We start from the raw sequence: 27,417 nt of genomic DNA on the forward strand, positions 1-27,417 counted from the left end.
TTTTTAATGGCAAAGCATTAAAAAAAACTGAACACAAATGTAAATATTACACAGGAAATCCTATTTGCTACAGTTATCATTTGCATATTCTGCCTCTTAATCCACAGTGACAGTTTTTCCAACCAGTTGTCAGTTTATATTAAAATTGACAAATTTAGGTTTATTTAGAGCATAAATATTTTCATTTTATTCTTTTAGAAATATTTTTTGCTATGTCTGATGTAACCATTGCAGCCACTCAATTCCTTCTACCACAGTATAGTTGTCTAAGTTATCACATGTGAATGTCAATGATCATGCTAAAAATATGTAAAAGAGAACAAAAGGATTCATGTATTTAAAAAATATAAGGTGGGAATATTTCCATGCCCACATGGAATACATGTTTTGATTTGATGGATGCTACTGACTCATCAGTAGCCTACCAACACACAGCTGGCAGTGCAGTGAGCCTGCAGTCTGATAAAAGTATCCAGGTTTGCACAACACTTTTCTCCACAACAGTTTACGTGAGCACAGACACGACACAGTGCAAAAGTTGTTTGATCATTTTTCTGTTTTCATAAATGCATTCACCTGTTGCAATGCACAGACAGATTATCATTAACATAGTCCTGTTGATTCATAAAATTCATTTTGGATGCAGTCAAATGAATCTGATTAAATTAGGGAAAAGCTCTTAATTACCTATTATAAAGACAATGCACTTGTTTTTGTAATTCTATAAACAGGATTTTTCTTATTTTCTCTCATTTTCCATTTGAATCTGTTTTCCCCCTTTCATCAAGGATCTGAGATTATGTGAATCATATCCTGTGAATAATCTGCCTATACCCTGCATGTAGGCTACTTTGGCCTTGATGTTTATACCAAGCTGTATGTTCAAACTGCACAGTAAAAATGTGACTTCCTTGTTATGTAAAGCTAAATCATAAACTATGGGGTAAGCAGGCCTCACCTGGAACTAGGTCAGGGGCTCAAAACAACAACTTCTTAAATTTTCCATTGAAGTCAGGCAAGTTTTCTTTTATGATCCTCTGCACTGAAGCCTCTGGATCCTTTTTCTTTTTAAATTTTTTTTTTTTAGCACATGCATCAGATTTGTCTTTTCACTGTTGTTACAGAGTTGTGCAGAGAGTAGAGATTGAGACTCTTGTAATTCATTGTGTTTTATGAATTGCACTCTACATTGTTTAAAGCAGAAGTAAGCGATCCGGTCGTTTTGGCTAACTTCTTGTCAGCCGATGGAGTTAGCAGTCCCCGCCCTCGTCATGGATCTATCGGTCCTCGTCCCTACGTCACCACATTCACGCGCATCCCTTGGCTGCACACACAGAGAGGACCGCCCCTTTATGCATTTCTCTCTCCTCATTGGATAAAGGTTGTAGGATACAAGGAAAGTTTTCTCCTTGGCTTACAGCAGAGCAGTGTGACTGACAGACCCGTGTTTTAGACCAAACACTCTATATAAGTGATTGCTGTCGGCCTATTTAAGACTTATATTAACACAAACATTCCGCTTACTTCTGCTTTAAGTTTTGCAAAATAGCAAATGTACACAATAAAAGCAAAAATAAAGCTAAATAAAGCTAAAACACTTTTAAATGCAATTGCAACAATTTAAATAAATCAAAGACAGCATTACAATGTGCTGCTGTGTGGCACTTCTGATTTTTTCCTTGCCCTTGACCTGTAAACTCTACTGTGTACCTCGCTCTTTGTTTATTGGTGAGAATCCTCATGAGTCATCATTTATTGACGCTCCACCACAGCTGCTGCAGTGGTGTATGCTTTGCTTGTGCTATGAATGAAATCTGACCACACCCCTTCAACACTTGTCATGAAGACAGCACAGTCATCAGACCTGTTATCACCACTCTGAGACTGTAATGGTTCTATGAATCTTATCAGTCTTATTTTATGTGGTGTTAATCCCCATGCGCTCCATAGCCTATTGCACCACGCAAATGTTTTTTGACAGGTTAACAAACCCCTGTGTTCGATGCCAATGTGAAACACACACAGTATTAATAAAGGTTGGGATTACCTACTGATGAATGCTAATAGTGCCACTAGTATTTTCTGTGGCTGACACATTAAGCAGTCTGATGCAATATGAAATGGTAAACTGTATAACATTTTCCACAGTAGGCCTTACTCGGTTTCAAAGATGATAATGATGGCATTGGCATGACATGTCCTCTAAAGATAATCTATTTTTCTCTTATCAGAAAAATTATCACACAAATTGTCTGCACTGATAACAGGCATGAGCTAATCTGTAAGGAAAAATTAAGTGTCTTACGAGGGTTTAAAAACAAGAAGGTGACACAGGAAAATGCTGCACGTTTATAGCAGATAATCACAAACGAGTGTTTGCCCGTGCTGTGGTGTAATTTGCTTATGGGAATGCATCATTGCTCATACGGGATTCCAGTGTCTGTGCCATTACAACAGCTCCACTGTAGGTGAGAAATCCTATTTCAAAGTGTTTCCTGCCTTTCTCTGGAAACAGGTTTTATTTGTACAAAATCACAGTATGTGAGTGTGTGGTTTTTTTTGGCCTTTGGCACTCACATCGTAGGGAGCTGTTAGTGGTCTGATATGTACCTGCTACACACTGCTGAAAGTAAAACTAGTAAAACTGATAGGGACCCTCATAACCAGACAAAACAGCCGTTGTACTTGAAGGTCTCCATCATTAACAGATTAGGGGACATTATCTCTGGTATTATTAGTGATTTACAGCTGCGCCATAGCTAAAAGATTAGTCACAGTTTTTCACAACTTATGACTTTCCTCAGTTTCTGAATCAGAACATGTTTGGTTAACAAACAGCTGTTTTTTTTTACGTTAGCCTTACATTTCATTTAGCTAACTAATGTTAACTTGTTTCTAACTTTACATTAGTTTAGCTAACTACTGTAAGATCAAGTTTAATTTAGCTAACAAATCAATTTCTCACTCTAGCCTCAAGTTACAGTTAAGCAAACTGATGTAAAATAGTTCGAGCCTTATTTTGACATCATTATCATTTCATTTGGGTTTGTGGTTTACTTTACTTTTTGCTTTTTTCTCAGGTTCCATCTTGGTTTAGGTTTTTAATGTTGAACACATTTAAAATACACGTGTATAAGTCTTAAGAGTGTATATATAATTTCACCTTAAATAATTGAAGCATGTGTGTGAACTGCATGGTTTCCTTTCACATTGGGAAAATAGTTGACTCCCTTGATTGTCTGTTCATACCTTGCACTCTGGATTTACACTCATTAGAAGTTTTTTGTCATTTAGATTAGTGTCACAAATACTGTAGCATTCAGCCATGCAGATACACATTGGGGAAAAAACAAAGGAGCAACTGCTTCAATATTCTCCTTGGGAAATTGTGTAAGTCTGTGGAACTGTAGGCTACTGGACATATGAACACCAGAAAGATTTTCCTTTATTTGGTGTGTATGATGAAGGTGGAGAGCGCTGTCTGACACGTCGCTTCAGCTGGAATGAGATCTTGAGGTTTTGAAGGGCATAGCATATGATTCACATCATTTTCACATTCATCAAACCATTCACTCACCCATATAGGTTCTGCATTAGCTGTTTCTTCACTCTGTTCACTTATTTCTCCTCAACACAAAGTTTCTCTCCAACTTCTGGCAATTTGCCAAAATGCCTCTGACAACCACATTCAAAGGCAACTGTCCTTCCAGAAACAGCGTAGCCTACTTTTGATAGCCCACAAATCACAATATAAGTAGTTCTCATAAGTGTCTGTTTTGTTAAAAGTATAGTTCTGCTGAAAACTTCAAAATAAAGACATTAACTTGACATCTATGGACAACAGTAATGATGATATTAATGCTATCAGTCAATTAATGTGTTTGTTTAATTTGGGTCCACATGATTTAGACTCAAACATGAGTATAGGGAGTTGAAGAGACTCTGTTGCCATAACTATGCAGGACAATTACACTGTATGTATGGTGAAAAGGTAATGCTGTTACAATGTTGTCATTCTGTTATCAACATTGTGTTATAGACTCTTTATTGTCATTAAATAAAACAATGAAACTTCAGATAAACTCTAATAGGTACCTCTAAAAACAACCAATACACACAAGCATGTACACACAAATACATAATGAATAAATTATGCAGAATAAAAAGTGTCAGGAAACAGAGATACATTTATAAATATATTTCACAACTTTAAGAAAATAATGTGAGAGTTTACAGTGGGTTGAGAGTCTAAACCACTGTGGGAAAGGAGCTGTTGTTGAGTCTAGTGTTTCACACTCTTACAGTGTATTGTGTAGCTTGAAGTGAAAGAGTCAAATGAACTTCAAATTCCTCAAATACATAAATAAACTTAAGCTTTATTCCGGTGCAGGATGTTTTGCACGTGTAAACAACTAATTTGATATGCCGCCTGCTGCATTTGCCATCTGCAGCCCCCCACATTATGCTCTCTCCTGGTGTCACACACACACTCACATCATACACACACGTATATGCCTTCTTTTAGACCTCATTATTGAGTGATAATTATAGACAGAGTGAGACAGGGAGCCATTAGTTGTGAGGGAAGGCGTGACGGCCCGGTTATTAATCAGCTGGGCCCTGATGAGGACCTGCCACCCCTCTGTCATTAATACACATCAGGGTCAGACTGCACACTCAGCACTTGTTTCATGGTCACCAAACATGAGCAGAGGACACACACAGAGTGACTGGATATCAATTATTAGATTGTTTAGATGATAATTTTGGTCAGTTTATGCAAATGCATTAGTCATTAGCAGTAGTAGTACCATCAGACGTCCAGTGGGGGCGTTGTTGCATTATTTTCTTGCACCAAGGCTCTTAAAGTACTGCTGTAGGTTAAAACTATTTGATAAGGAAATACTTAGGAGCAATAACTAAAACAATCACTGTCTTCTACCACATCACATTTGATGGGTTCAGCAGTTGGGGTGATGGTATCTCTCAATCCCTTAGACACATATGTAACTTTAATGTGTTTCGTTTGGAGGCAGCGTGAAGACTCCAAGCTGCCTGGTTTTGATAACCATGATGATCTGTCACACAAGGGATTGTGGTTGGAGAATGTTTTTTGTGCTCGTATTTTGTCAAAGATTATAAATCTCCTCCACTCCATGTGTTGGATAACATCTTTATACTGTAAAACCCATTCATTTCATTCTCATGTCACTTTATCATTGTGAAGATGCTATTACAGATAAAAGAGACATATAAAACATGAGCCATGTGTGTTGAAGGCAAAAGTGGTCTTAAAAATTGGTCATAAAGAAAAGAAAGGAACGATGGAGAAAGAGGCCGAGGTTAAGAAGTCAAAGAATGTGTTGAACTTTTCATACTTTCACTCTTACCATGTCCATCCTCTGCTATGTGCTCTTGCCTGTAGTGTTTCACTGCTCTTTCCTGTAGTAGCTGTATAAACCCTTGCAGTTGTCTGGACTAGCCGAGGCAGGAGGGGATCAATGAGGAGATCGATAGGGTCCCTGGGAGTCCTAATAGCCCTGTTACTGCTCCCTGACTCCCTGCCTGGCTGCCTGATATAGCAGAACACTTGATAGGGAGCACTGTGTGTGTGTGTATGTGTGTATCTATATGTATGTGTGTGTCATCCAAATCCTGTCTACGACCCCCTACTGAGTCTGTACTTACGTTTAGGTCATGATACAGAACAACAAGTTCTGTAATTGTGCCCACCAATGGAGCTGATGGCTGTGGATGGTCTGTTACTTTCTACTGTGTTCACATTCACTCTCCATCTCATGGTGCCTTGACCAAAGCTACAGGAAGAATGCGCTGAAGAAGGTAAAGAAGTTACACGCCTTCATGAACGCACTGTTCCATTCCCAGACCAAAATGTTAAAGATTAAGGGTGAAAATTAAAGCTTCAAATTAAGGGTGTGGAGGTTGAGGGTCTTGGATTTGTATGTGGTACATTTCACTTTCACACAGGAGAAAGTTTAACTAAGTGTTTCTAATGTTTAACCAGAACTATACCTTAAAACCATGATTCCCTAAGCTTAACTGTGCATGAACTGCCACACATAGACATTGAAATCAGCATTGTGTCTCACACTCCCCCAAAACACATTATTGGTAGTAGTAAAAGAAAGAAGAAACAAAAACACTAGTGACAGCATTGGATTTTACACGTGCTGGTGGTAGGTCAGTTTATTTGACATGGGCAGTACTGCTCAACCTGTTAAAACAAGTGTACAGTGTCTTTTGTGGCTCAGTAGGGAGCTTATACTTTCTAAAACCTGAGAAAATGACCCTGATTATATGCGGTTTACAAACCTGAGGCATGGAGACTCATAGGTGTTTACCAGACAGGGAGGGTCTTGAGATGCATTATGGGACTTGGTACATCCAGTGTTTTGGAGCTTGAATCCTACAAAAAGTTGTGATACCTTGGTCCTTTCTGTGTCAACTTTTGCCATGCTGTTTTTTAATCTTTCTATAGAAGTGCAAATTTAAATGCAGTACAGCTTCAAAGGATAAGTCTGGCGTTCTACTGTATTTTTTTATTGTCAGCAAATCCCATGAAAATATACAAACCAACAATGTGTTAGCTCATCTCTGTCTGCGGCACTCAGCCCAACTCTTGTGGATCCTGGAGGACATAAATCTTAAACACACAAATACACACAAATATAGAAAGCCTCAGAAATTCATTTTAAAAGCCAACCACTGAAGTTTCAACAAAGCATCACTTGAACAGAAGCAAACAGGACACTTGTTGGGGACTATTTTCAGCTTTGACTCACCCGGTGCAATGATACATGGCTCAATGTGTTTTTTAATGGTTTGTGTTAAATAATGGAAGCACAAGCACTACAGAGGAATAGAACATGTAGTATGGATACATAAACAACTCTTGTTAGTTGGATCAGTTCATTTGTGTTTAATGTTTATTTGATAGTTTTGATACTTTCCATTGGATGTAGTGACAATAAGAAAATATAAAATAGTTTTCAGGCGTCTTTGATCTAGTTTTTAATGTCACACTCCACAAGACAGAGTAAAATATTGAACCTTTTCATTTCTTCTACAACAGTTTTTTACTTGTTACAATAAGAATAAAATCTTACCCAAACACATGATCGTCTTATAAGTATCATAATGCCCAGCAGTTAAGTGTAATACAGTAAATATTGCTTATCTATTAATAAATCGATGATTATAATCCACAACTATGTACACTCAATTGCTATTAGGGGTCTGAAACTTAAAATGAATACAGTTGCAGTACCACGATAGTTATTTTCAGTTTTGTTGCAACTGAATGGTATTGCAACAGCAGTTTATAATACTCAGTCATTGGTGTTAGCAAATTAAAAAACACGGAAAAGGTTGTTACTCAACTTTTTACTTTTACTTGTAATGGAATACTTTTAATTTGTTGTGATATAGATGTCTGCATTTATCCAGCCCAGAGTCACATTTCCAAGTGGAAAAAATAAATGTAACCATACTCTCAGCTCCACCTGGTGTGCATTTGCTAGCACTGAGGTGAGACTAGAACAGAGAGAATTGTTTCTGTGTGTTTGACTTTACAGGCAGGAATCTGTCAGGCAAAACTTCAGTAAACTGCCTGAGATGTATTTTTGATTTGTGGCTGACTTGATGAAGCCTGCTGCAGTGTATCTGTTGTCCAACCCCTCTCTGCCAAACCCCCCCACCCTGTGTCTGCATTGATATTTACGCCGTGATACAGTGCAGGTTCTCTCAGTGTGCCCACTCGAAAATTAGTTGCGAAAAAGTACAATATATCGAGACTGCCAAAGCTCTTTGCTATCAGAGCACCCCGCTGATTTCTCAGATTATCGGGCTTCACACTGGCACCTGAGTCGTGGTAACAAACATGTGTAATGGTGGCATGTTGATGAGGAAAAGAGCAACAACAACAACAACATCATGAGTCCAGACTAAATTAGTTTTTCTGTTTAAATTTCAGGATATAATTTGTACCAGGAAGATCAAATATCTGGTACTGTGAGAATGAGTCTTCAGTAACCAGATTTCTTAGCAGTTGGGTCATCGCTGGGCTTCCCTTAAACATCAAAAACAGATGGGAAGACAAAAAAAAGACTACAAATAAGCATGTGGAGGCTGAATTTGAATGGCCAAGAGGAAAATATTTTACTAAATCTGGGCTGTACACTCAAAATCCTTTATTCTCATTGGAGACACTTAAATTTGAGGTGTTGTGAAGCTTCTAGAAAGCAGACGGTCTAATTTACAGGACATGGAGCAGCACCGGATGGGTTTGTGCTTAAGCTACAGAGTGTGGGGATCACTAATTTTAATTAAACCTCTGGAAAACTGTAAATACAGCGTAGCGCTTTACCCACACCCCCATTAGAAAATATGCCTCTGCAGTCCATTATAACTCTCTACAAATAAGCCTGTGATCCCAGTCACACACCACATACATCACATACTGTGGATGTGAGGACGTAAAGTTCAAAGATCCGCAGTGGAGTCATGCTGGAGGCAGATGTTGCGCTATATATCGCGAGTTCCCTGCATTACGTTCCTCCTGGGTAAGATGATAAGATGATAAGGCCAGGGCCGTCCTGCATGGGCCGGGGGGAGAGGTAATAATCGCAGCGTATAATTCAGGGTAATGAAGGCTCCTCCACTAGATCAGCCATAAAGAATGACAGGGAAGGCAGACAGGGAGCCGCTCATGCATTTGACCTCTACTGGCATCTCTCCACCTCCTATAAATTTGTGCCGTGGTCTGACTTCAGGCAAAGGGAAGGGAAGGAGGGAGACGGAAGAAAGGAGATGGACAGAAGTAGAAAAAAAAGGCAAAATGAAGGAGGAGGGTGAGAGGAGATGAGTGACAGAGTAAAAGAAAGAGAAGGAGCACATGATTTAGTCCCAGCCAAGACACACGGGGGTCAAGTCTTGTTCTCTGATCTTTGGGAGAAATATACTATAAGCTTTGTGTCTTTGGAGACTCCTGGACCTAGAGCAGTGCTCAATAAGCCATGCTGCAACTTCTATGAGAAGAGAACCTCTTTGTTTAATTTCTTGTGATTGCAGTTTAAAGATGCCGTCAACTCTCAGTGACATTATGAAAACATCCCCAAAATAACCTACGGCATCTATTAACATCAAATGGGGAAACAGCGAGCCATCTCTCACACAACTCTCTCCCATTCAGTGCATTTTTCCCTCCAGTTCATCGGTATGCAGGCGGTGTGGTGGTATACTGTGGGCAGACTGGGCTGCGCTGCTCTCCTCCTCATGTCTGCTAAATGACAGTAATTATTTTCCTGGGCTGCAGGCGACTCATGCATGTTTTATTTCCACCTCCACCTCCCCCATCTGCCTGCATGGCAATGCATGGCACACACCAGTGGTGGAATGGAAAAGAAAAGAAAAAAAACCCCAGCATTTTATTTCTCTCCATACCTTCCTATGTGTCCCCACTGGGTTCTGCGGCCTTAGTTCTTAAACTGAGGGGGCCCGGTCTTTTATGGTACATGAGGGGGTTTCGCAGGAGCTGACAGATGCTGTTAGGCTGGTCTCATGATGGTCTAGACACAGATAAAGACACCTAATGGTGGTTCCCGTACACTGGCTGCTGTTGTAAGCATTTTTTCCACAAAATGGCCACTGCATTTCAGTTCAGGTCCAGGTGTCACTTGGTGTTGGGTGTGACATCCATCAGTGCAGTTTCTCTTGGTTTCTATGTTTCCCAGAAAAGGATTGTGAAATGTAACAAGTCTTGCCAAACAGCAAAACCATGCGGTAGCCTACTGTATGTATCCAGCTCTGACAGAACAGTTGATCATTGTTGAAACAATAGAAAACCAACCCTGTCAGAACTCAGTCAAGGTTGCCTGATGAATGCATCCTATTAAGTCTTGAGAAGGTTGTATTTTTCTCCCCCCCCCTTCATGGCTCCATGTTGTGTGTCATGCCGTCCTGTGACATGCAGCTCGTTTGGTGCGACTCAGGGGATCTCTAATACCCCTGCAGCTTTCATAATGAACATGTGGCTTCTCTCTCTTGGGCACAATTTAGCGTAATTCATAAGCAGAGGACGGGGCATTAGCCAGATGGTGCTGTGGGTGGCATCCTTTCTCTGGCCATCCATTAGAACGGCGTTGGTGACAAAATTCCAATGTGAGGAGACAGACAAGGTATCTGCTTCCAGTATCCATTCACTTGTTCCTGTGTGTTGTGTGTTGTGTGTGTGTGTGTGTCTCTGTGTGTAAATGGATAAGTAGTATCCTTTTAGCCCTGATTTTCTCAGGGGAACAAAGTAAAACTACAAGTAAATAGAATGACAATGAAATGAAAATATTTAGAAATGTATGCATTTATAATGCATGTATATTAAATAATCAGAACAAAGAGGAAATTGTGAGAAACAGCATCTTGCTCTTTACATGGCTTCGGAAATATGCATTTCAGCAAGATAAGAGAGAACAAATTTCATCTCGATTTCTCCTATCATTGAATTATGAAAATAATAACAAAATAAAGTATGTCTATTTTTGGATTGTCCAGTGTTATATTTATGTTGGCCAGAGAGCAACAACACATCCTCACAGAGGCTTTAGTTATTTTTAGATGTTTGGAGAACACTTTAACCCTTCCCTGATAAATAGAAAACAGCACAAATGATGGATAGTCTACTGTATGAGCTAAAAAGCTGTATCGTAAAGCTACACAGATCAATATTTTTATATGAAAACAATGTATCTAAAAATACACAAACAACATGAACTTGTGAGGGTTTAGTCTCTACTTGAGAGGGCATTTTAGCTTCTATCATTTCATTGTTTCGGTCTTACTGGGATTTACTGTTCTGAGTCATTCTCACCACTCTCAGTGACCCCATTTCCAGCAGGAGAAGACAGCTGTTTTACGGCTCTGATAAACGCACAGCACACTACCTGCCCAATACTAAACGACAAACATACAAATTTAGCTGTTAGCTCAGGAACTATTTTCAGGAGTTGGAGTTAATGAGAGCAGGAGGGAGAGTGAAAATTGCACTTAGTTGGCCAAAAAAATAACTGTAAGTGTATTATAGTGTTGCTGCTTCACTGCTGGGTGGTAGATATTTGCTATATTTTGAACCCCTTGAACTAGGTGTAGGTCTGTCTGTCTGTCTGTCTGTCTGTCTGTCTGTCTGTCTATCTATCTATCTATCTATCTATCTATCTATCTATCTATCTATCTATCTATCTATCTATTAGCTGTCATGTTACAGTTTTTCTCAGTCACTTTGGATTGCATTTCTCACATCACTATTAAAGCAGAAGTAAGCGATCCGGTCGTTTTGGCTAATGCTGCGTTCCAGGCAGGCTTTTGAAATCGTAAATTACAGCTTCAAGTCACAACTTACGACTTTGTAGCGTTCCAGGCAACCCACTCGTGTTTTTCCGACCTGTTTTACCTGTGAAAGTCACTATAACGGCCACTCGTAACTTCCGACCCGTGAACTCGTACCAGATTGAACTGGTACGACTTCACAGGACGGAAAAACACGAGTTACGAGTTTCCTTGAACGCACCATAACAGTCCTCGTCCCTACGTCGCCACATTCACGGCGTTCCTTGGCTGCACACACAGCCCTGCATGCCGTTCTCTCTCCTCATTGGATAAAAACTGTAGGATACGATAAATGTTTTCTCCTCGGCTCAGAGCAGAGCAGAGTGACTGACAGACCCGTGTTTCAGACCAAACACTCTATGTAAGTGATTGCTGTCGGAAGATATAACTATTTAAGACTTATATTAACACAAATATATCACTTACTTCTGCTTTAACATTTGCACAACAGTTAGTGCATTTTTCAAAACAATTAGTACAAACTGCAAAACCTAGTGGATAACCTGCACAAGCGTGTCACTTGCTTACATGGACAGTTCATTCCTCAAAAGCAGGTATTCATGTCAATGAAACTGTCAGTGTCATCAAAATGATAAGTCCTGACACCATTGTTTATGAGCAAGATAGTCAAATGGCTTTGTCATGTTTTCATGATTATGACTGTTTACTCTGTGCATAAATGTTTTCCAATGCAAAAAAGTGAGATCTTGGGGAATCTACCTGAAAATGCTCAAGACAGCACTAAACACTACTTGTACACCATTTCAAAACAACAGTAAAGTTACACATGACTGTATTTACAGTTTGTCTCAGTCGCTTTGGTGCTTTTCTCAGATCAGAATGAAAATTCTCAGTTACGTAATTTTGACTGACATGACATAAGCAAATGATAATGCAATAAAATAGCAGAGAATTGTATGAAAGCAACTGATACATGTCCAAAAGCATTTGCAATTTGTTCAAAGGAAGGAGAAATTGCTACTATGAAGTGCACAAATGATTCATGTTGTGAGAATTTTAATTCTGATCTGAGAAAAGCACCAAAGCAACTGAAAAAAACTGTAATGTTAGCATACAGACAGACAGACAGACAGACAGACAGACAGACAGACAGACAGACAGACAGACAGACAGACAGACAGACAGACCAATCAGTGTTAAGTTCAGGTGTATGGTGCATTGCCAATGGTTAGGTAATAAGTTGGACAGAGTGTGATAAACAGCTATATATGCATTGAAAACAGAAATATCATCATTATTTTTTGTTGTTATGTCACAATTTCTGTAATGTCACATTCAAAAACTTGGTTTTGAAATGTGAAACCGAATGTGATAAAACTCATCTGTAGTAGAGTCCCAGTGAATGGTGGGGTAACTTTTGTCTTCTTGATACTCAGTTCGCGTGAAAAAGTTGTTATAAAGGTAATCTGTTGAACATTACAAACCAAGGATGAATCCACAAAACTTTCTTTCTTTCTTTCTTTTTCTGCTTTTTAATTGTTTGTGCATGGATTTTGCTCTGTTATTGAGTAGCTCTTAGCTGTTTTTTAATGAAAACCATGTATCTCCAAATTGGGTGAATTTATTTGAGATAAACTGAGGGACTAAGTGTTGCCTCATGAGTTGAAAGATTTCTTCTTCTTCTTGAGCAAAATAAACCATTTAAAATCCCATTTGATTATCTTGAGGTGGGCTGTTTTTCTTATCACATGAAAAGTTTCGGAGATAAGTGGTTTACACACGACAACACCTTGATACGTACAGTGTTTGTGTTTGAGGATTGCGGCCTATAAGTAATGCAAATAAAAACAATATCAACAAAGCAAAGGGCTTATGAATGAAAATCAAATGTTTATATTAGCTGAAGATATGTAAAAGATGCCAATTAATTCAACCTCTTCATAAATTGCGAGTGATATCAACGGACACATACATATGAGCGTGCACACATATCAGTTACAGACTCAACTGCACGTGTGTGCTCTCACAACACACACACACACACATTCTGATCAGCAACTCAGCCTTGCGTGGCTCTCACTTCGTCAGTGGAGGTGTCATGGTCCCCATGGCAACTGTATAATGGGGCAGGCCTAATTCAATCCCAGGGGCAAATGGTGGGTCTGGCGAAGACGCAGGCGGAGAATTGGTCTGGGTTTTGAAACCTATTCAAGTCAGAGCTGATGCGTTTTAGCTGCCGCATGTTCAGTCACTGAAGAAAAAACATTCTGCCTCCACTCTTACCCAACTTTCGCATCCACTCTCTTAATCTCTCCTCTTGGCGTAAGTCCTCTCCACTCTCCTTGTCCTTTCACTCCATCTCAAACCTCACGATCACTTTGTTTATTCCCCCACTTTTCAGTGACTATTTTCTCTCTTTCATAACGACAACTCCTTGCCTTTCTATCTCTCTTTCATATCCCTCCCTCGCTTTGGTCTCTATTCAATCAATATCTCATGCACTCTCAGTCTCCTCACCTATCTCCCTCTCTCTCTCGCTGACATTCAGGCTCAGGAACCTGATAGGATTTCATTAGTACCTCTGGATCTTGTTGTATTATTGTTATCCCTCCCTGAAGAAGACAGGGATTAACACAGGGGCTGGAGACAACTTAAAGTAATAAGCCGGGAGCCAACAGTCCACAATCACACATACGCACTCGTTCACCCACAAAAGGTGAGCAGGGAAGGGAAGGAGAGGAGGCGGCAGAGATCCACATGCAAAAGGGAGGAGGCAGCCTGCACTCTATTCGCGTATTGTTATTACCGTACCAAACCAATCACAGCTTCATACATGCAGCCCAGAGAGAGTGAGGCTCGCAGCTTGTTAGGGAGAGAACAGTTTGTTACAGGGGGAGAATGGTGCATAACTCCTGTCACTGGTTCTGCATATAGAAAGGCCTGGGACTGGCCTGGGGCTATCTGTGTTTGCAGATGGGGGAGGGGAGGAAGGAAGTGGGTAGATTTGCATCCCTTTGACTCTATATCTCTAAGCACCAGAGGAAGAGGAGAGGAGAGGAGAGGAGAGGAGAGGAGAGGAGAGGAGAGGAGAGGAGAGGAGAGGTTGTGTGAAACCCCCCCAAAAATTAAACTGAGAAAACTGTTGTAGCTGTTGCTGACTGGTGCCATCGAGCCCAACTCATGCAAGCATTTAATCCAGTCTGATTTACATACTGTAGTGTTCACCACAGTTGCACTTGACATAAAGTGTTTTTCACTAATACAAGCCCAGCCACACTCATGAGGGGAGAGAGAAGATGTAGAGCCGAGGCAGCAATGTTCACACAACCATGCACAAGCTCAGAGATTGGCCATTACATTGACTTGAATAGATTTCTTGTGTGCATGAATAGCCCAGTGAGAAGAAGAAGGAAAAAAAAAAGACTATGTTTCCTCTCCATGGGTTCATATTGATATTCATAGTGGCTCTCCACACCGAGAGCACAAATGTCACTGAAAATGGCCTTGATATATGCTCTCATTCTCCCCTCTTCCTGTCGCTCCATCCCTCTTTCTCTCTGTCTCTCTTCCCCCTTCTTTGTTCCTGTTCACCGGACGCACGGTGCCTGCTGCTGCCGGAAAAGGAAAAAAAAAGAAAAAAAAAAAGGCAGTGGATGGATGACGGAGTGAGTGGGGGACATCACGCTGTTATTCATTTAGGCTTTTAATCAACGAGCGCTGGAATGTTAAAGCTATCTCTTCCTGCGAAGCCTGCCAACCTTGACTATGGTGTTGTTTATTCCTGCGGTGCAGCCCAAGCTCCTCAGAGCAGACTGCACACACTATTAAATGTCACTTTACCTGGAAATTCAGGCTCACTTTGGCTCTGAGGGCTATTCTGCAACCCTTAAAGAATGTGGAGACTGGCATGAAGTCATTTTCAGCCTGGATTAAATCTCGCCCTTATCTTTATCAGACTATATGGGACATTTTTGCCTTTGACAAACCATGAGATATTGAATTCAGACATGCGCGTTACATGTGGTAGGCTACATGTACATTTTTATGTCTATGAATCCTATTAGGGGAGGAAAAGAGAAGTCAAGTAGAGTTTTCCTCCATTTCTCAGCATTCATTATGACATTATAAACACCAGAAGACAGATTTAGAGCTTTTGGACAGGCATCCGGCAGAGTGTTGGCAATAACAGTGAGAGATGGAGCAAAAGTATTTTCGGGTGGGAGCGGTCAGGTCGCAGGTGCATAAATCTCTATATATTTGTTAATTGTCTTTGGAAACTGTGTGATGACAGCATTGTTGGCTCAGGTTTGTTGCTCAAGCACAGCGTGGGGATTAAAATCTGTCAAAGTATTCACAACACAAGCAACTGGTAGCATACTTTCCACTCAAACAACCAGTTTGTTGTAAGGTGTATTTGAGAGAGGAATGAGTTTATCATGCAAACGTCATGAGTGCAGCGCAGTAAAAATAATATGCACAACACAAACACCAAATGAGCCCCTGATGAGTCGCCACATATTCCAGGGCACAGCTCCCCCCTGATCTGGTGGTAGTTCAAATGACATTTGGCTGACTTGTTATACATAGTTCAATATCTTCCAATAGCTTATAATGATTACCGATATTGGAACCAATAAAACATTTGTGGGCCAGAAATTGTGAAAGAATAAAATTAAATGATGTGTGTAACTTTGTTCTAACATTTTATGCCCCTCTGAGACTCGTTCTGCTCTGCCTGAAAACGGCAAGAATGTCAAAAGAGGTAAAAAAGATGGCACCGCAGTGTGTGCTCAGGGTGTAAGTTATGGCTGTAACTTTCTCACTCTGTCAGGCGCTTTAACCGTCTGTCCTGGAGGACACATTAACTTGGTATCCTTAAATAAAGTCCTTTAAATAAAGCTGGGGGAGTTAAATAATGAGAAAGCTGCTCCCACTGTCCTCTCTGCTTTTAAATGAACCTCTGCCTTTCTTATTAATGTCCCCTTATCGCTCATCACGGCCACTGACCCGCTGCTGTAACCCCTTCCCACTCAACCACATGAGAAGCTCCGGCAAGTGGTCGCCGCAGAAGTAATTGAGGGCAATTTTCAAATTAAAATTTAAACCCCTCGTCCATCTTCATGCGGTGGGAGGAGGTGGAGGAGAGGGGGTTTGGGGGCTGATGACTTGATCAGGTTTTGTGAGCTGGGCAGGTACTCAGGCTGGGCGAGGTAGGATGATGAACGAGGGGCATTAATCTCTGTGACAGAGAGAGAGGAGTTAGCAGTGGTGATAGCAGCGCTAACGGCTTTAATTAGCATTTAATCAGATGCCTCGGGGCCGATGGAGGGGGAGAGACGAGATCAAACTCCAACGGCCTTCTGTAAGAGGAGGAGGAAAGGAAGACAGTCCCTGTGGTAGCCGGCCTGATGCTGCAGGCAGTGTTGAAGAACACATGTCTATGATCCTTTTTTGTACTCCTCTAATGATAGCAAGCACAATGCACCACAAAGGCCTTGGACCTTTTGCAGAAAGAGGTGGAGCTAGAACATAGACTATGTTCTCAATTGCTCGAAAAGTTCATTAGCCATGGACTTTTCCTAGATAGCTTGACTTTATTCTGCTGACAGGGAGGGAAAGGTCTAGAAAACTGGATATGAGTCTACTAACATGCTAGGGATGAAAGGGTTGTGAAGAGGGAGGAAGTAGTTTATGAATTCATGATCCTTTTTAGTTACATTCATTTTGGGCAAAGACATTGTTAGGTGACTTACAGTTGGATGACTTCCATGGTTTGGATGGGAATCTCCCAGTTGAATCATCAGCGGAAAAGATGAGTAACATCTGCTGCTTTGATCAACATTTAAGGGTAAAAACTTGTGTACAACAAAAGAGAATTAGGCTATATTCTAAAGAAGTCAAAGAAATTAATTTAGGATTTTCATTTCAGGAAGAGTCACAGACCTTTACAGTAATATCTGATAGGCCTATCAGAATGATAAACTGGAGCTATAAAGCCTATGCTTATTACAGTCAGCTGTTTAAATCAGGTCACATTCAGATTTTAGGTCAATTTCTTGATGAATTCAGCAACTATAAGTGTTTTGTTCCCTAATTGTAGAAAAAAGCATTTTAAAGCTCTGGTAAGTAACACTTCATCTAACTTGATACCATACGTTAAAGGGACAACGAGGAGTTTTGGAAAAGCGAAGCGTTTTCACACTACATTTATGAGCCTCCGCGCGCACTGTGAAATTCTTTGACCAGCGCAAGACAGAGTCATGTTTTCATTCATCAATAATTAAAGTCAGAGGTTCGAAGACGATCACATACCGTCGTAGTTCCGACCATAAACGGCGATTCGGCGGCGTTATTCTCATAACTCGCCACGAAACCGAAAGTAAAGAAAGCTGGTCGGCTTGACCAGCATCTCCGCCACCACTAATAATAAAAAAAATAACGATAGAGACAAAACGATATATTTATCGAAAATGGGCCCATTAACAAGTGTGGGTAGCGTAGATTCATCCACATTAACGTGAGACTTTTTTTATAACCAAATAGAAACTCCTCGTTGTCCCTTTAAACAAAACAACAAATACCTACAGCTCCGATGAAGATTCACCCACACACTGAGATACTTCTCCCATCACATCTTTTATATCTGGCATACTCAGCAATGCTCTCTTCTGAAATCATTTTCCTCACGAGTTTGTAATAACATTTTCATTCCTCCCAGTCTGTCTATATGTCTGGAGCTGGGGGTGTTTAACTTGCAATAGTGTTGCACTTACAGGGAAATGTGTCGATTCACTGCCAGTGAAAACAAAAGATGTTTCATAGATAAGAAAATGGTATGATTTTTTTTTAAAGCAACCGTTGAGCTCAGTGCGTGTGTGTGTTTCTGAAACGGGAGCTGGATATAATGCACAAAATATGAAAGAAAACTTACTGTAAAAAAAAAGTGCTTATTTACAGTAAGGAAAAATACTACATCTTTATAGGTTTTACTGTACTAGGGCCTCCTAGCTGCCGTCTCCTGAGTCCCATCTGCAGATTATGACCCATAACGTTAAGAAAAAATGTGAGATTCACTACAACATTTTACTGTGAAGCATTTGCCTGGAACTGGAGCCTTATGTCTTACACAGCACATCTGAAACTCAGAAAACACTGTGCTTTTGGTTCGACTTCAAAAATGCTCTCCATAGGTGAAAACTATAAAGCATAATAGATCTACAGTTCTGCAAGAAAATGTCAAGGCCTTGATGTGCTCTGAAGCTGTGGTGCAGTGTGTGTGTGTGTGTGGAAAAGACAAGTGAAAGAGAGGGAGTGAATGCTCTAGATAGAAGTTTTGATGGTGATGGTGAGGAAGAGGGTTTTTGGCATGAAAGGGGCCACTGTGTGATCATGATGTCATTAGGACTATACAGTGAGACAGACCGGAGGAGGCTTCTGGCTGCACCACCATACACCCAAGGGACGTCATTACCAACTGGAACTGAGCAGGGACCTGAGCACAGGTCAGACACACACAGGAAGTGGTCTCACGCGTGCACACACACACACACACACACACACACACACACACACACACACACACACACACACACACACACATATAAAACAAGTTACAAGTTACTTGCATGGATACACACGCACGCACATTAGAGTGTGCTTCTATTCCCCAGCACATGCACAATGCCTCACAAGGCAGGCATCCATCACATAACAAATGGACAGTTGTGTCTGGCCTCTGACAGCAGACCGGTGCTTTTGTTGCTCAACCTGATGAATTCCTCGATATCTAAGTGGACACCTCTGTGGACAAATGTGCCTCATTAATGAGCGCACACAGATGGACAACACACACACACACACACACACAAACACATACGCGGACTGAGAGCTCGTGCTGTGCTAAGTTGCAGCGTGTATGCCGCTGTAGCCGTCTGCGCTTCATTACTGTTCACACACAGACAGTTGCAGTGTTTTTGTGTCAATGTTTAATGAGGGGCTGGGAGTCTGGGGACCTTACTGCTGTCAGGAGCTCCTGTAGTCTGGAGCTACCACCTGTTCCCATTCACTCCCTAAAGGCCTTAACACACTCACAAGAAAACACATGCAACCACACAGAGGCATGCAAACAAGAAGGAGCATGCACAAAAACATGCCTACACAAACACACGCACACACACACACACACACACACACACACACACCTGACTACATACACTGATTTAGTCATCCTGTGGCACCACTGTCAGTGTTGGATGCATGTAAATGGGTGATTGTGGTTTGCTGAGCCTGGCTGCCTGACAGAAGCTACAGTACAAAGACAACGGGAATATCAATTGATACATTTCATATTCCTCGTCAGCTCGCCTGAGATGACAGTGTGAAAGCAGCTGCCAGAGAGAGTGATCCCTCTTTGCCTTTTTCTGACTCCGCCATTTGATGGAGATCTGAACCATCCCGACTGATCGTCTTTCACTGATATGCCGACCAACGCACGGCTTCAAACTCACAGGCCGCGTCCCATAACGATCCATGCCAGACCTTCTGAGACTAAACTGCAACTACAGAAGGAAAAAAAAAATGTTTTCTGTGTCAGGGTGAAAAAACAAAGAAAGAAAAAGCCCAGAGAGGACATACATATACATTTCAAAAAACTAACTTTTATTAAAACAAAAAACAAAAAGAAAAAAAAATCAATTATTGACTCATTAACAAGATTATAAAACAGTGATTTAGTTACATAAATAAATTGATATCGGTGTATCAAATCTTAATTTCATAAGCATGTATACATGGGTCATTGTAATAAATAAAATGGGAGAGCAGAAGATTCCTACACAAAAAAAAAACAAAAACAAAAAAAAAGAAATAAAAACAGCTAGAAAGAATCAGAGGAAATTGTTTCTGAAGAGAACAAGAGACACTGGACAATGTATTTTTTCACCAAACACACGTGAGGAATTGCTTTTTGTTAAAGCATGAGTTACACAGCCATTCACTTACTAATTAAGGACACTAAAGCTGGGACCAAGGTGGGTTGTCTCTCACCTCTTAGAACGCGTTTGGTTGTTAGATAGATCTCCTGTTTGGTTACTTTAAAGCGTTAAGACAAGGCAAGAGAAAAGGCTGCTTTTATCTTTAATCAACACAAGATAGAAAAAGATGCACAGAAAGAAAAGAGAGAAAGAAAGTGAGAGAGAAAGAGAAAGAGAGAGAATCAGATATAAAGAAGAAGGTAAAAAGGCAATTAATGACAGGACAGCTGAACATTGCAGAGGAGACACTGGAAATTCGGCAGTGAATGGAAGGGAGAACCAAGGAGACTCTTTGCTTCTTCTTTTTTTTTAAATAGATTGAACCTGTGCATAATTATCACTGTGAGTCTTACTGAGTTGCACGACTACTAAGTTACTCTGACAAAGGTTATATTACTGCAGACTCAACCAAGAGATGTCCTTAAATGCATATAAGGCTGGACACTTAATATATGTTGGGTTTTTTTTCTACCAGATTTGCCTCCAATTAGCTCCTGTGTAAAGCACATTATAGTTTGTTTTCCCCATAGGAACCAATGGAAAACTAGGCTAGTACAACAGCTCACATGCACAATTAAGTACTTCAAGAAATCCTGTGTTGTGTTTTCAAACACTTATCGACCTAATGGCCTGAAGTAGTCTTCCTCCCTTCCTATGCTTTAGTCAAGCAGGAATGATCAACGTGTTTTCTCCACCATCAACCTGCGTCTCTTGATGGGATCCAGGGTCTCAAGTATGAACACATGTGGCCCTGTCAGTTCCCAAAAAAAAAGAAAGCCGTTCAACAAGGTCAGTCTAGTCCTTCTGATATGTTCTGTTTTCAACAAAAAGAGAAAAAAAGAGAGAAGACAAAAGAGAGAAAGAGAAGGAGAGCGAGAGAGAGCAAACTACAGCGGCTTCAAGTATTTCACATTACATAGAATACTCTGTATAAATTAGTTAACATATACTTTCAGATCCTCCATATTCAGACATATACTATGGCATATATACAGAGTACAATAAATGCTCGCTCATGTTGTGTCGTGTTTTTGTCTTTTTCCTGTAGTCAGTCGTTCATTTGTTCCGCCTTTTTTTTTCCTGTGTAGAGAAATCCCTGAGAACGTTCTGGTTGACAATTACTGAAGGTTCCACACAATGAACTATAACAGTAGAAAGTCTAATTTCTATGATTCACATGCACAGAGGGAAATGACACTGGCCTAGTCTGAAAATACCGTACAATGGTGGCTGTAGAGATGAGAGGGGACCGACATACCGATACATCTGAGCCAATTTTTTCTTCTTTCTTTTATTTTGGAGGGGTGGGGGTTGAGTGTTTGGGGTGGGAAGGGGGGTTGTAAGTACCAATGCCAAGGCAGTGACATTACAGCAGAGCCGAGCGCAGAAACACTCAGCAGGAATCTGACTCTAGATCTCCTCATAACCTTGGTCTCACTAGTGAATCTCGTTTAATTAACACTGTCAGCTATCCTGGATGATAAATATCGCGATAGCAAGGAGAAGGAGAAAATAAAATGAAAAAAATGACTGGGAGCAGGTTCAATACCGTGTCATGAGGTAGATGTCTCCCTCTGGGTATCTGCTTTAACTTGAAAACTCAACTATATCAGGTATTTAGCCAAATCTGGGCCAAATTGTAAAAATCACAGCTGTGCTACATTATAATGTAACAATAATAATACTCATCGTGTTTGTCTAATGTGCCATCACTGTAGCGCCTGCACACTGTTCTCTAGGAAGCAGGTAAAACAGGTGTAGGCCTACGCTAAATGGAGGCGTGTGAGATTTCAACAATTGCAACAACACGAGTTAGCTAAGAGCATTGTTGTGTGTAATGCTAATGCTTGGGACCCAGAGAAAACTAATGGCTGCTCAAGTGCTGCTGCTGCTGCTGCTGCTGCTACTGCTGTGTCTGGAGAAATGCTGATGGCGGCTTTCTGTCAGTGCTAAACCAAGCTGTGCCGTGCCGTGCCGAGCCGAGCCGAGCCGTGCCGAGCTGTGCAGTGCTGCCCAGCGCCCCCCCCAGGTGAGGGCCTAGACAGAGGGAGGTGCTCCGTGTGGTTTAAAGCCTTAGTTTCTCTTTGAGGATGCCGAGACATTTTCTTCTTCTTTTTTTTGTTTGTTTAGTTTTTACATGAGCGCTATTGTAGAAGGGCTTCAGCCACTTGACAACATATAACTCAATTTACACTGAAAAAGGGAAAAAAGATGTTTTAAATCATAAAAACAAAAGAACAAAAATTAAAAAAAAGCCATTTCACTTTTCATTTTCCTCTCGCACACATGTAGAGAAATACACACAACATTCACAACGTGACAAATTTCCTCTCTTCTGAAAAATAAAAACACTTCTGTACACATAGTAGTAATAATATTATTAATAATAATAATAATAATAGTAATAATGTTTATAACAATAACAACAGCAAGAACAATAATACCGCGTGTGGCTCTGTTGATTTTTTTGTCATCTTTTCCTTTCTCTTTTTGCTTCATTCTACAAGTCACATCCCTCTTTTTTACTTGTCTATTTTAATAATTTCAAAAGAAGTTCAAAAGGCAGACTCAAGTTAATAGAAAAGTACTAGAGTAGGAAGGGGCGGGGGGGGGGGGGGGGGGGCTGTTGGTGACCCCCCCCCCCTCCCCCCGCCCCAGCCTCACCCTCAGCCAAACCTCTCCCTCACCAGCATCATTAGTTTCTTTTTGCCCTTGTAGATCTGTTTCAGGTTGTCTATGAACTGGGTGAACTGGATGTGTCCGTCGTGAGCCATCATGAAAGTCTCCCGGGCTTTCCCCAGGAACTCGATGAATTCGCTGTAGTGGCGCGGGCTGATGTGTGTGAGCCGCGAGTGCGTGGTGTTGATGTAGGCCCCGATGGTCGCGTCCAGCAGCTGCCTGAGCGGCGCCTTGTCCAGGGACATCAGTTTCCCAGAGTTCCTGCGGCTGTGCAGCGCCGACACCATGCCCGGCGTGGTCAGCGTGCACCGCCGCAAAATGTCCGACAGCACGGTGGCGCACTTCACGCTCTTGACCACCAGGGGGATGACGGCGGCCAACTCGTTCTTCCCCAGCGAGTGGCTGAGGGCGCAGGCCCACAGCACGTCGTTGATGGCCGGGTGCGTGTCCTGGTTGTAACTGAGGTTCAGATGAGCCATGGCCAACGTGGCCAGCTTGTACGCCCTCATCGGGTAACCGCGGTGTTCCATGTAGCGCGCTATCGTGAACAGCTGCGTGTAGCTCATCCCCGTCGCCGCCGCGTCCAGTACAATCTGGTAGGCTGTCTCGAAGGCAATGTGGTCCTTTTCACAGAGTGTAAGAGCAGAGAGGGCGCAGTTCTGGGGGTCCTTCATGGCGCACTGCAGGGCCAGGGTGCGGGCGGATGAGGCCAGGTTCTCCTGCTGGTGGCAGTCCAGGTGGAGGCGGACGATAGTGCTGTTGGACATGACGGTGGTGGCCACGATACTGGTGGCTTCCGTGGGGGTGAAGAGGGTGAACCAGCTCTGCATGATGCTGTCCAGCGCGTACACACCTGACAGACACAAAGAGGACACAATGAACAGAAATGGATGAGGGAAGCTGAACGCAACTTAGCAAAACAAATGAACAAGCTTTGGGGCTGACTTACCCACTTCAGTAGCACATGTGACTAACCAGCGTACCATCTCTCTTCTTCTCCAGTTTAACGTGGACAGAGTTATTCTCATCACCTGAGGAGGATGGAAGAGGGCAGAGCAGGGGGAGCGACAGGTCAGTCAGTCAGTCATTTGTTATCAAATACATTACATTTGTATTTTCTAATTAGCTGAGCGACACAAATACAATAGGAATGAACAATCCTCATGCAACCCTTCCAAGTTAATACTGACATAATGGAAGGTATGGTCACGCAGTCCGTCTGAGACTTTAGTTTTATTTACTGCAGTACCGGCTTGACTACGGCAATTCAGAAACTCCTCTCACCACACTTTTCAATTTCTACATGAAATCCGAGCACAAAATCAAACTTTCACAAGGTGAAAAATCAAAACAAAGAATGTGTGCAAATAAGATTTTGCATTAAAATGTCCTTTGGATACAGAAACCACAATAAACGCCCATCTGTTTCAATTCAATTCAGTTTCAAGAGCTGAAAACAAATAGTTTCAAAAGAAGATGAATAATTTATGTGGTGTCTTAAGTGAAATAAATAAATTAAAGGGTTCAGAATTTCCCAGGTACACGAATCATAGACCTGTGGCCCTTTGGTTCATATTCAACCCATTTTCCAACATCCAGACGTGTTTAGATTGTTAAAGATTTAAAGGGCACAGAGAGTTTGATGTGTAATGGTACGGAGGACATCTCGTGGGAGTGATGAGGTCTGGTGATTGCTCCACATGGTTGTGTAATGGCCGTGGAATATGGAGCCATTTTACAGGAACAAGTGCACCCGATAGTGCAAATGTGGTTCTCTCGTGATGTTCCACCAGGACTGTTTTTTTTAGGTTTATAAACAGCAGAATAAAGGCCTTCAATAGACTCAACAGTTTTCTATATAACTGAACCATAAAGTACATGAAGTAGATTTCATCCTCTAAGAGCTGTGAGGTTTTCCTGCAGAAAAATGATTAAATATCTCACTGCATGGAGATAAGAATTGGTGTGATACACCTCAAGAAGTATTATTATCACACGTATTACTGGAAGTAATACGACATGCATTTATGCAGTGGGAGCCATTATTGACAAACAATGTGGGGTGCGTGCGTCCGTGTACCTGCAGTCCCAGCTCCAGAGAGACTTTGAGAAGTGTGATGTCAGGCAGGCTGTCCATCAGGGTGGCGATCTTGAACGCGTCCTGTGCCAGTTTGAAGATGTGAGACGAGGAGTGGATGTTTTTCTGGATGGACTCCAGGACCGTCTCCAACCTGCGACTGTCACCTGGAGGCGATATACGAGAAGACACACCGATGTTTGAGAACAGCGCAGACATCGCTGCTTTGAGAGTCAGCGGCACAGACCTTTAACCGTGTGTTTATATCAGTCGCTGTGAATGTTTCTATCACCTTTGGCAGCAGTCAGCATGGTGGAGGCCAGCTCACACTGCTGAGACTCTATGTGGCTCAGGGTGAACCAGCGCGGGTAGCGGTTGGGCACCACGGACACGATGTGGTGGGGTCGCGACAGGTCGCCAGACGAGGCCGTCGACTCCAACACCGGCAACCTGAAGGAGAAACAGACACAGCTTTGAGAATACTTCAAAAAATAAGGACCTATGTTTAATTAATATCAACCAGAGGCTGAAAATGAGTAAAGCTGGGATGAAAACAAATAACGGAGAAATGGAGGGACACCAAATGTCCAGGAACATCAGAGTGAGATCACCTCTTTCTTCAGACAGTCAAAAGCAGACACAGAAATACTGTACAGATGGAAATAGTCTTCGTTACGAAGCTCTGAAAAGTGACTTCAAAATGAAAATGACTTCAGTGATCACAGGGGGATTACAGTTAGCCTATCCTGCAATTCACTTGCAACCTAGTATTTAATCACCTCGAAACCAAGGTATAATTAGTATTTTCTTCACTCTAATTGGTCATAATGAACTCAGAGCTGTGCAACACCTGCTAGAGGATGAAGGAGCTTCACTAGTTTCTCTCTCTCTCTCACTCATTATAATAATACTGACAGGGCCAAGTCTCCACCAGCACCATGAGCACCACCACCATTACCACTGTGGCCAGCTCATCTCCAATTCTGCTTCACTTTCTCTTCCCTCCGCTACCACCTCAGTTTCAAAGGTCTTCTTTCCTTCAGAAGACAACCTGGCCTTCTCTCAGCCAATCACAAAGCTAATTGAGTCCACGGGGAAATTAGGGAATTCACCTTCCAGCCCCGTAAGGCTGGACACACATCAAACAAATACCGACACACATGAATGAAGAGAGCCAGTGCACGCACGCGCACACACACTCACACACAGAGCCACCCACGCATGCATGCACATACACATACACACACACACACACACACACACGCACCTGCCCTTTTTAAAACACATCAAAGCAGCCCGGTAAAAGCAATGTGATGCTAAATGCCAGTTTCAATTTCAGAGCAGAGTGCATGCGATACTGTTGCCACCTGAGCGGAGGCATGTACAAAAAAAAAAAAAAAACAGCCTTCTCTACTCTGTTTTGCCCAAGAGGGCACAATCGGCGCTTGTCTCCGAGAGAGAGAAGGTGACAAAAACCCAGTCGAGATTCGTGCGAGTGTGAACACTCACACTTGGTGTAAAATGGAGATGTTTGGAAGCCCTAGCAACAGCCGGGTTCACTCCGCACACATCTAAAGAGCTGCTAAAAGCTTCCACCACACTGGGGCCTTCTGGAAGATTCCTGGGGTGTAGCAAAGCAAGAAAAAAAAGGGCCCTGGGTAAAGATGGAGGCCTCATCAACATTCCTGTCTTTGTTTGGTTTTCACCAGAGAGCCAGAGGCCTCCATTGGATGGGAGCTTGAGAGGCCTGGCTTGCTGAAAAATAACCTCTTCAAAATGTTGGGAGGAAAATCCATACTGGGCTATTGTTCCATGAGAAACAGAAAAATAAATGATGAAAAAAAAAAAAAAATCCTCATGGACTGCTCTGAGGCATTCAATCCAGCCACAAAGTGCGGCGAATCTCCTGCCACGGGTGCATTTTCATTGAGCACCTTGTAAACTTCTCCAAAATAGCGCGCACTGCAATAAACATGATCATCTTCTCTGCCCAATAACACTGTGCAAACACTAAATTCAATGTCAAGTGTGCTTAAAACATCAAATTAAACTCATATTTCTTTACAGCACTGCCATGGATGGATATAAATGTGCATCATCGATGATATATAAAATACTAGCAGAGTGAAACTGGAAGAGGCAATCAATTCCCGTGTGAGGCAGCGAGTGTGTGTGGTGGGGGTGGGGGCTCAGGTGTCAAATGGGTCCTGTGGCACTGTAGCACCCTGTCACATCTGCAAGACACAGTCAAACTTATGGTACCGGATATAT

At 41.8% G+C, this 27,417-nt stretch overlaps 1 protein-coding gene across 1 annotated transcript in view; it reads right to left on the reverse strand.

Moving 5' to 3' along the window:
* Positions 1-21,720: 21,720 nt before the first annotated feature.
* Positions 21,721-27,417, reverse strand: part of LOC146981380 (zinc finger SWIM domain-containing protein 6-like) — a 42,157-nt gene continuing 36,460 nt past the window's right edge. The window contains exons 11-14 of the mRNA XM_085786516.1: positions 25,439-25,596; positions 25,150-25,313; positions 24,019-24,100; positions 21,721-23,922 (exon numbers count right to left, since the gene is read on the reverse strand). Coding sequence (XP_085642642.1) covers positions 23,057-23,922; positions 24,019-24,100; positions 25,150-25,313; positions 25,439-25,596 — 1,270 coding nt within the window. The 3' untranslated portion in view covers positions 21,721-23,056. The remainder of the gene's footprint in view (positions 23,923-24,018; positions 24,101-25,149; positions 25,314-25,438; positions 25,597-27,417) is intronic.

Source organism: Trachurus japonicus, chromosome 9 (genome assembly GCF_045865225.1).
Source record: "Trachurus japonicus isolate A0001 chromosome 9, Traja_1.0".
Lineage (NCBI taxonomy): Eukaryota > Metazoa > Chordata > Actinopteri > Carangiformes > Carangidae > Trachurus > Trachurus japonicus.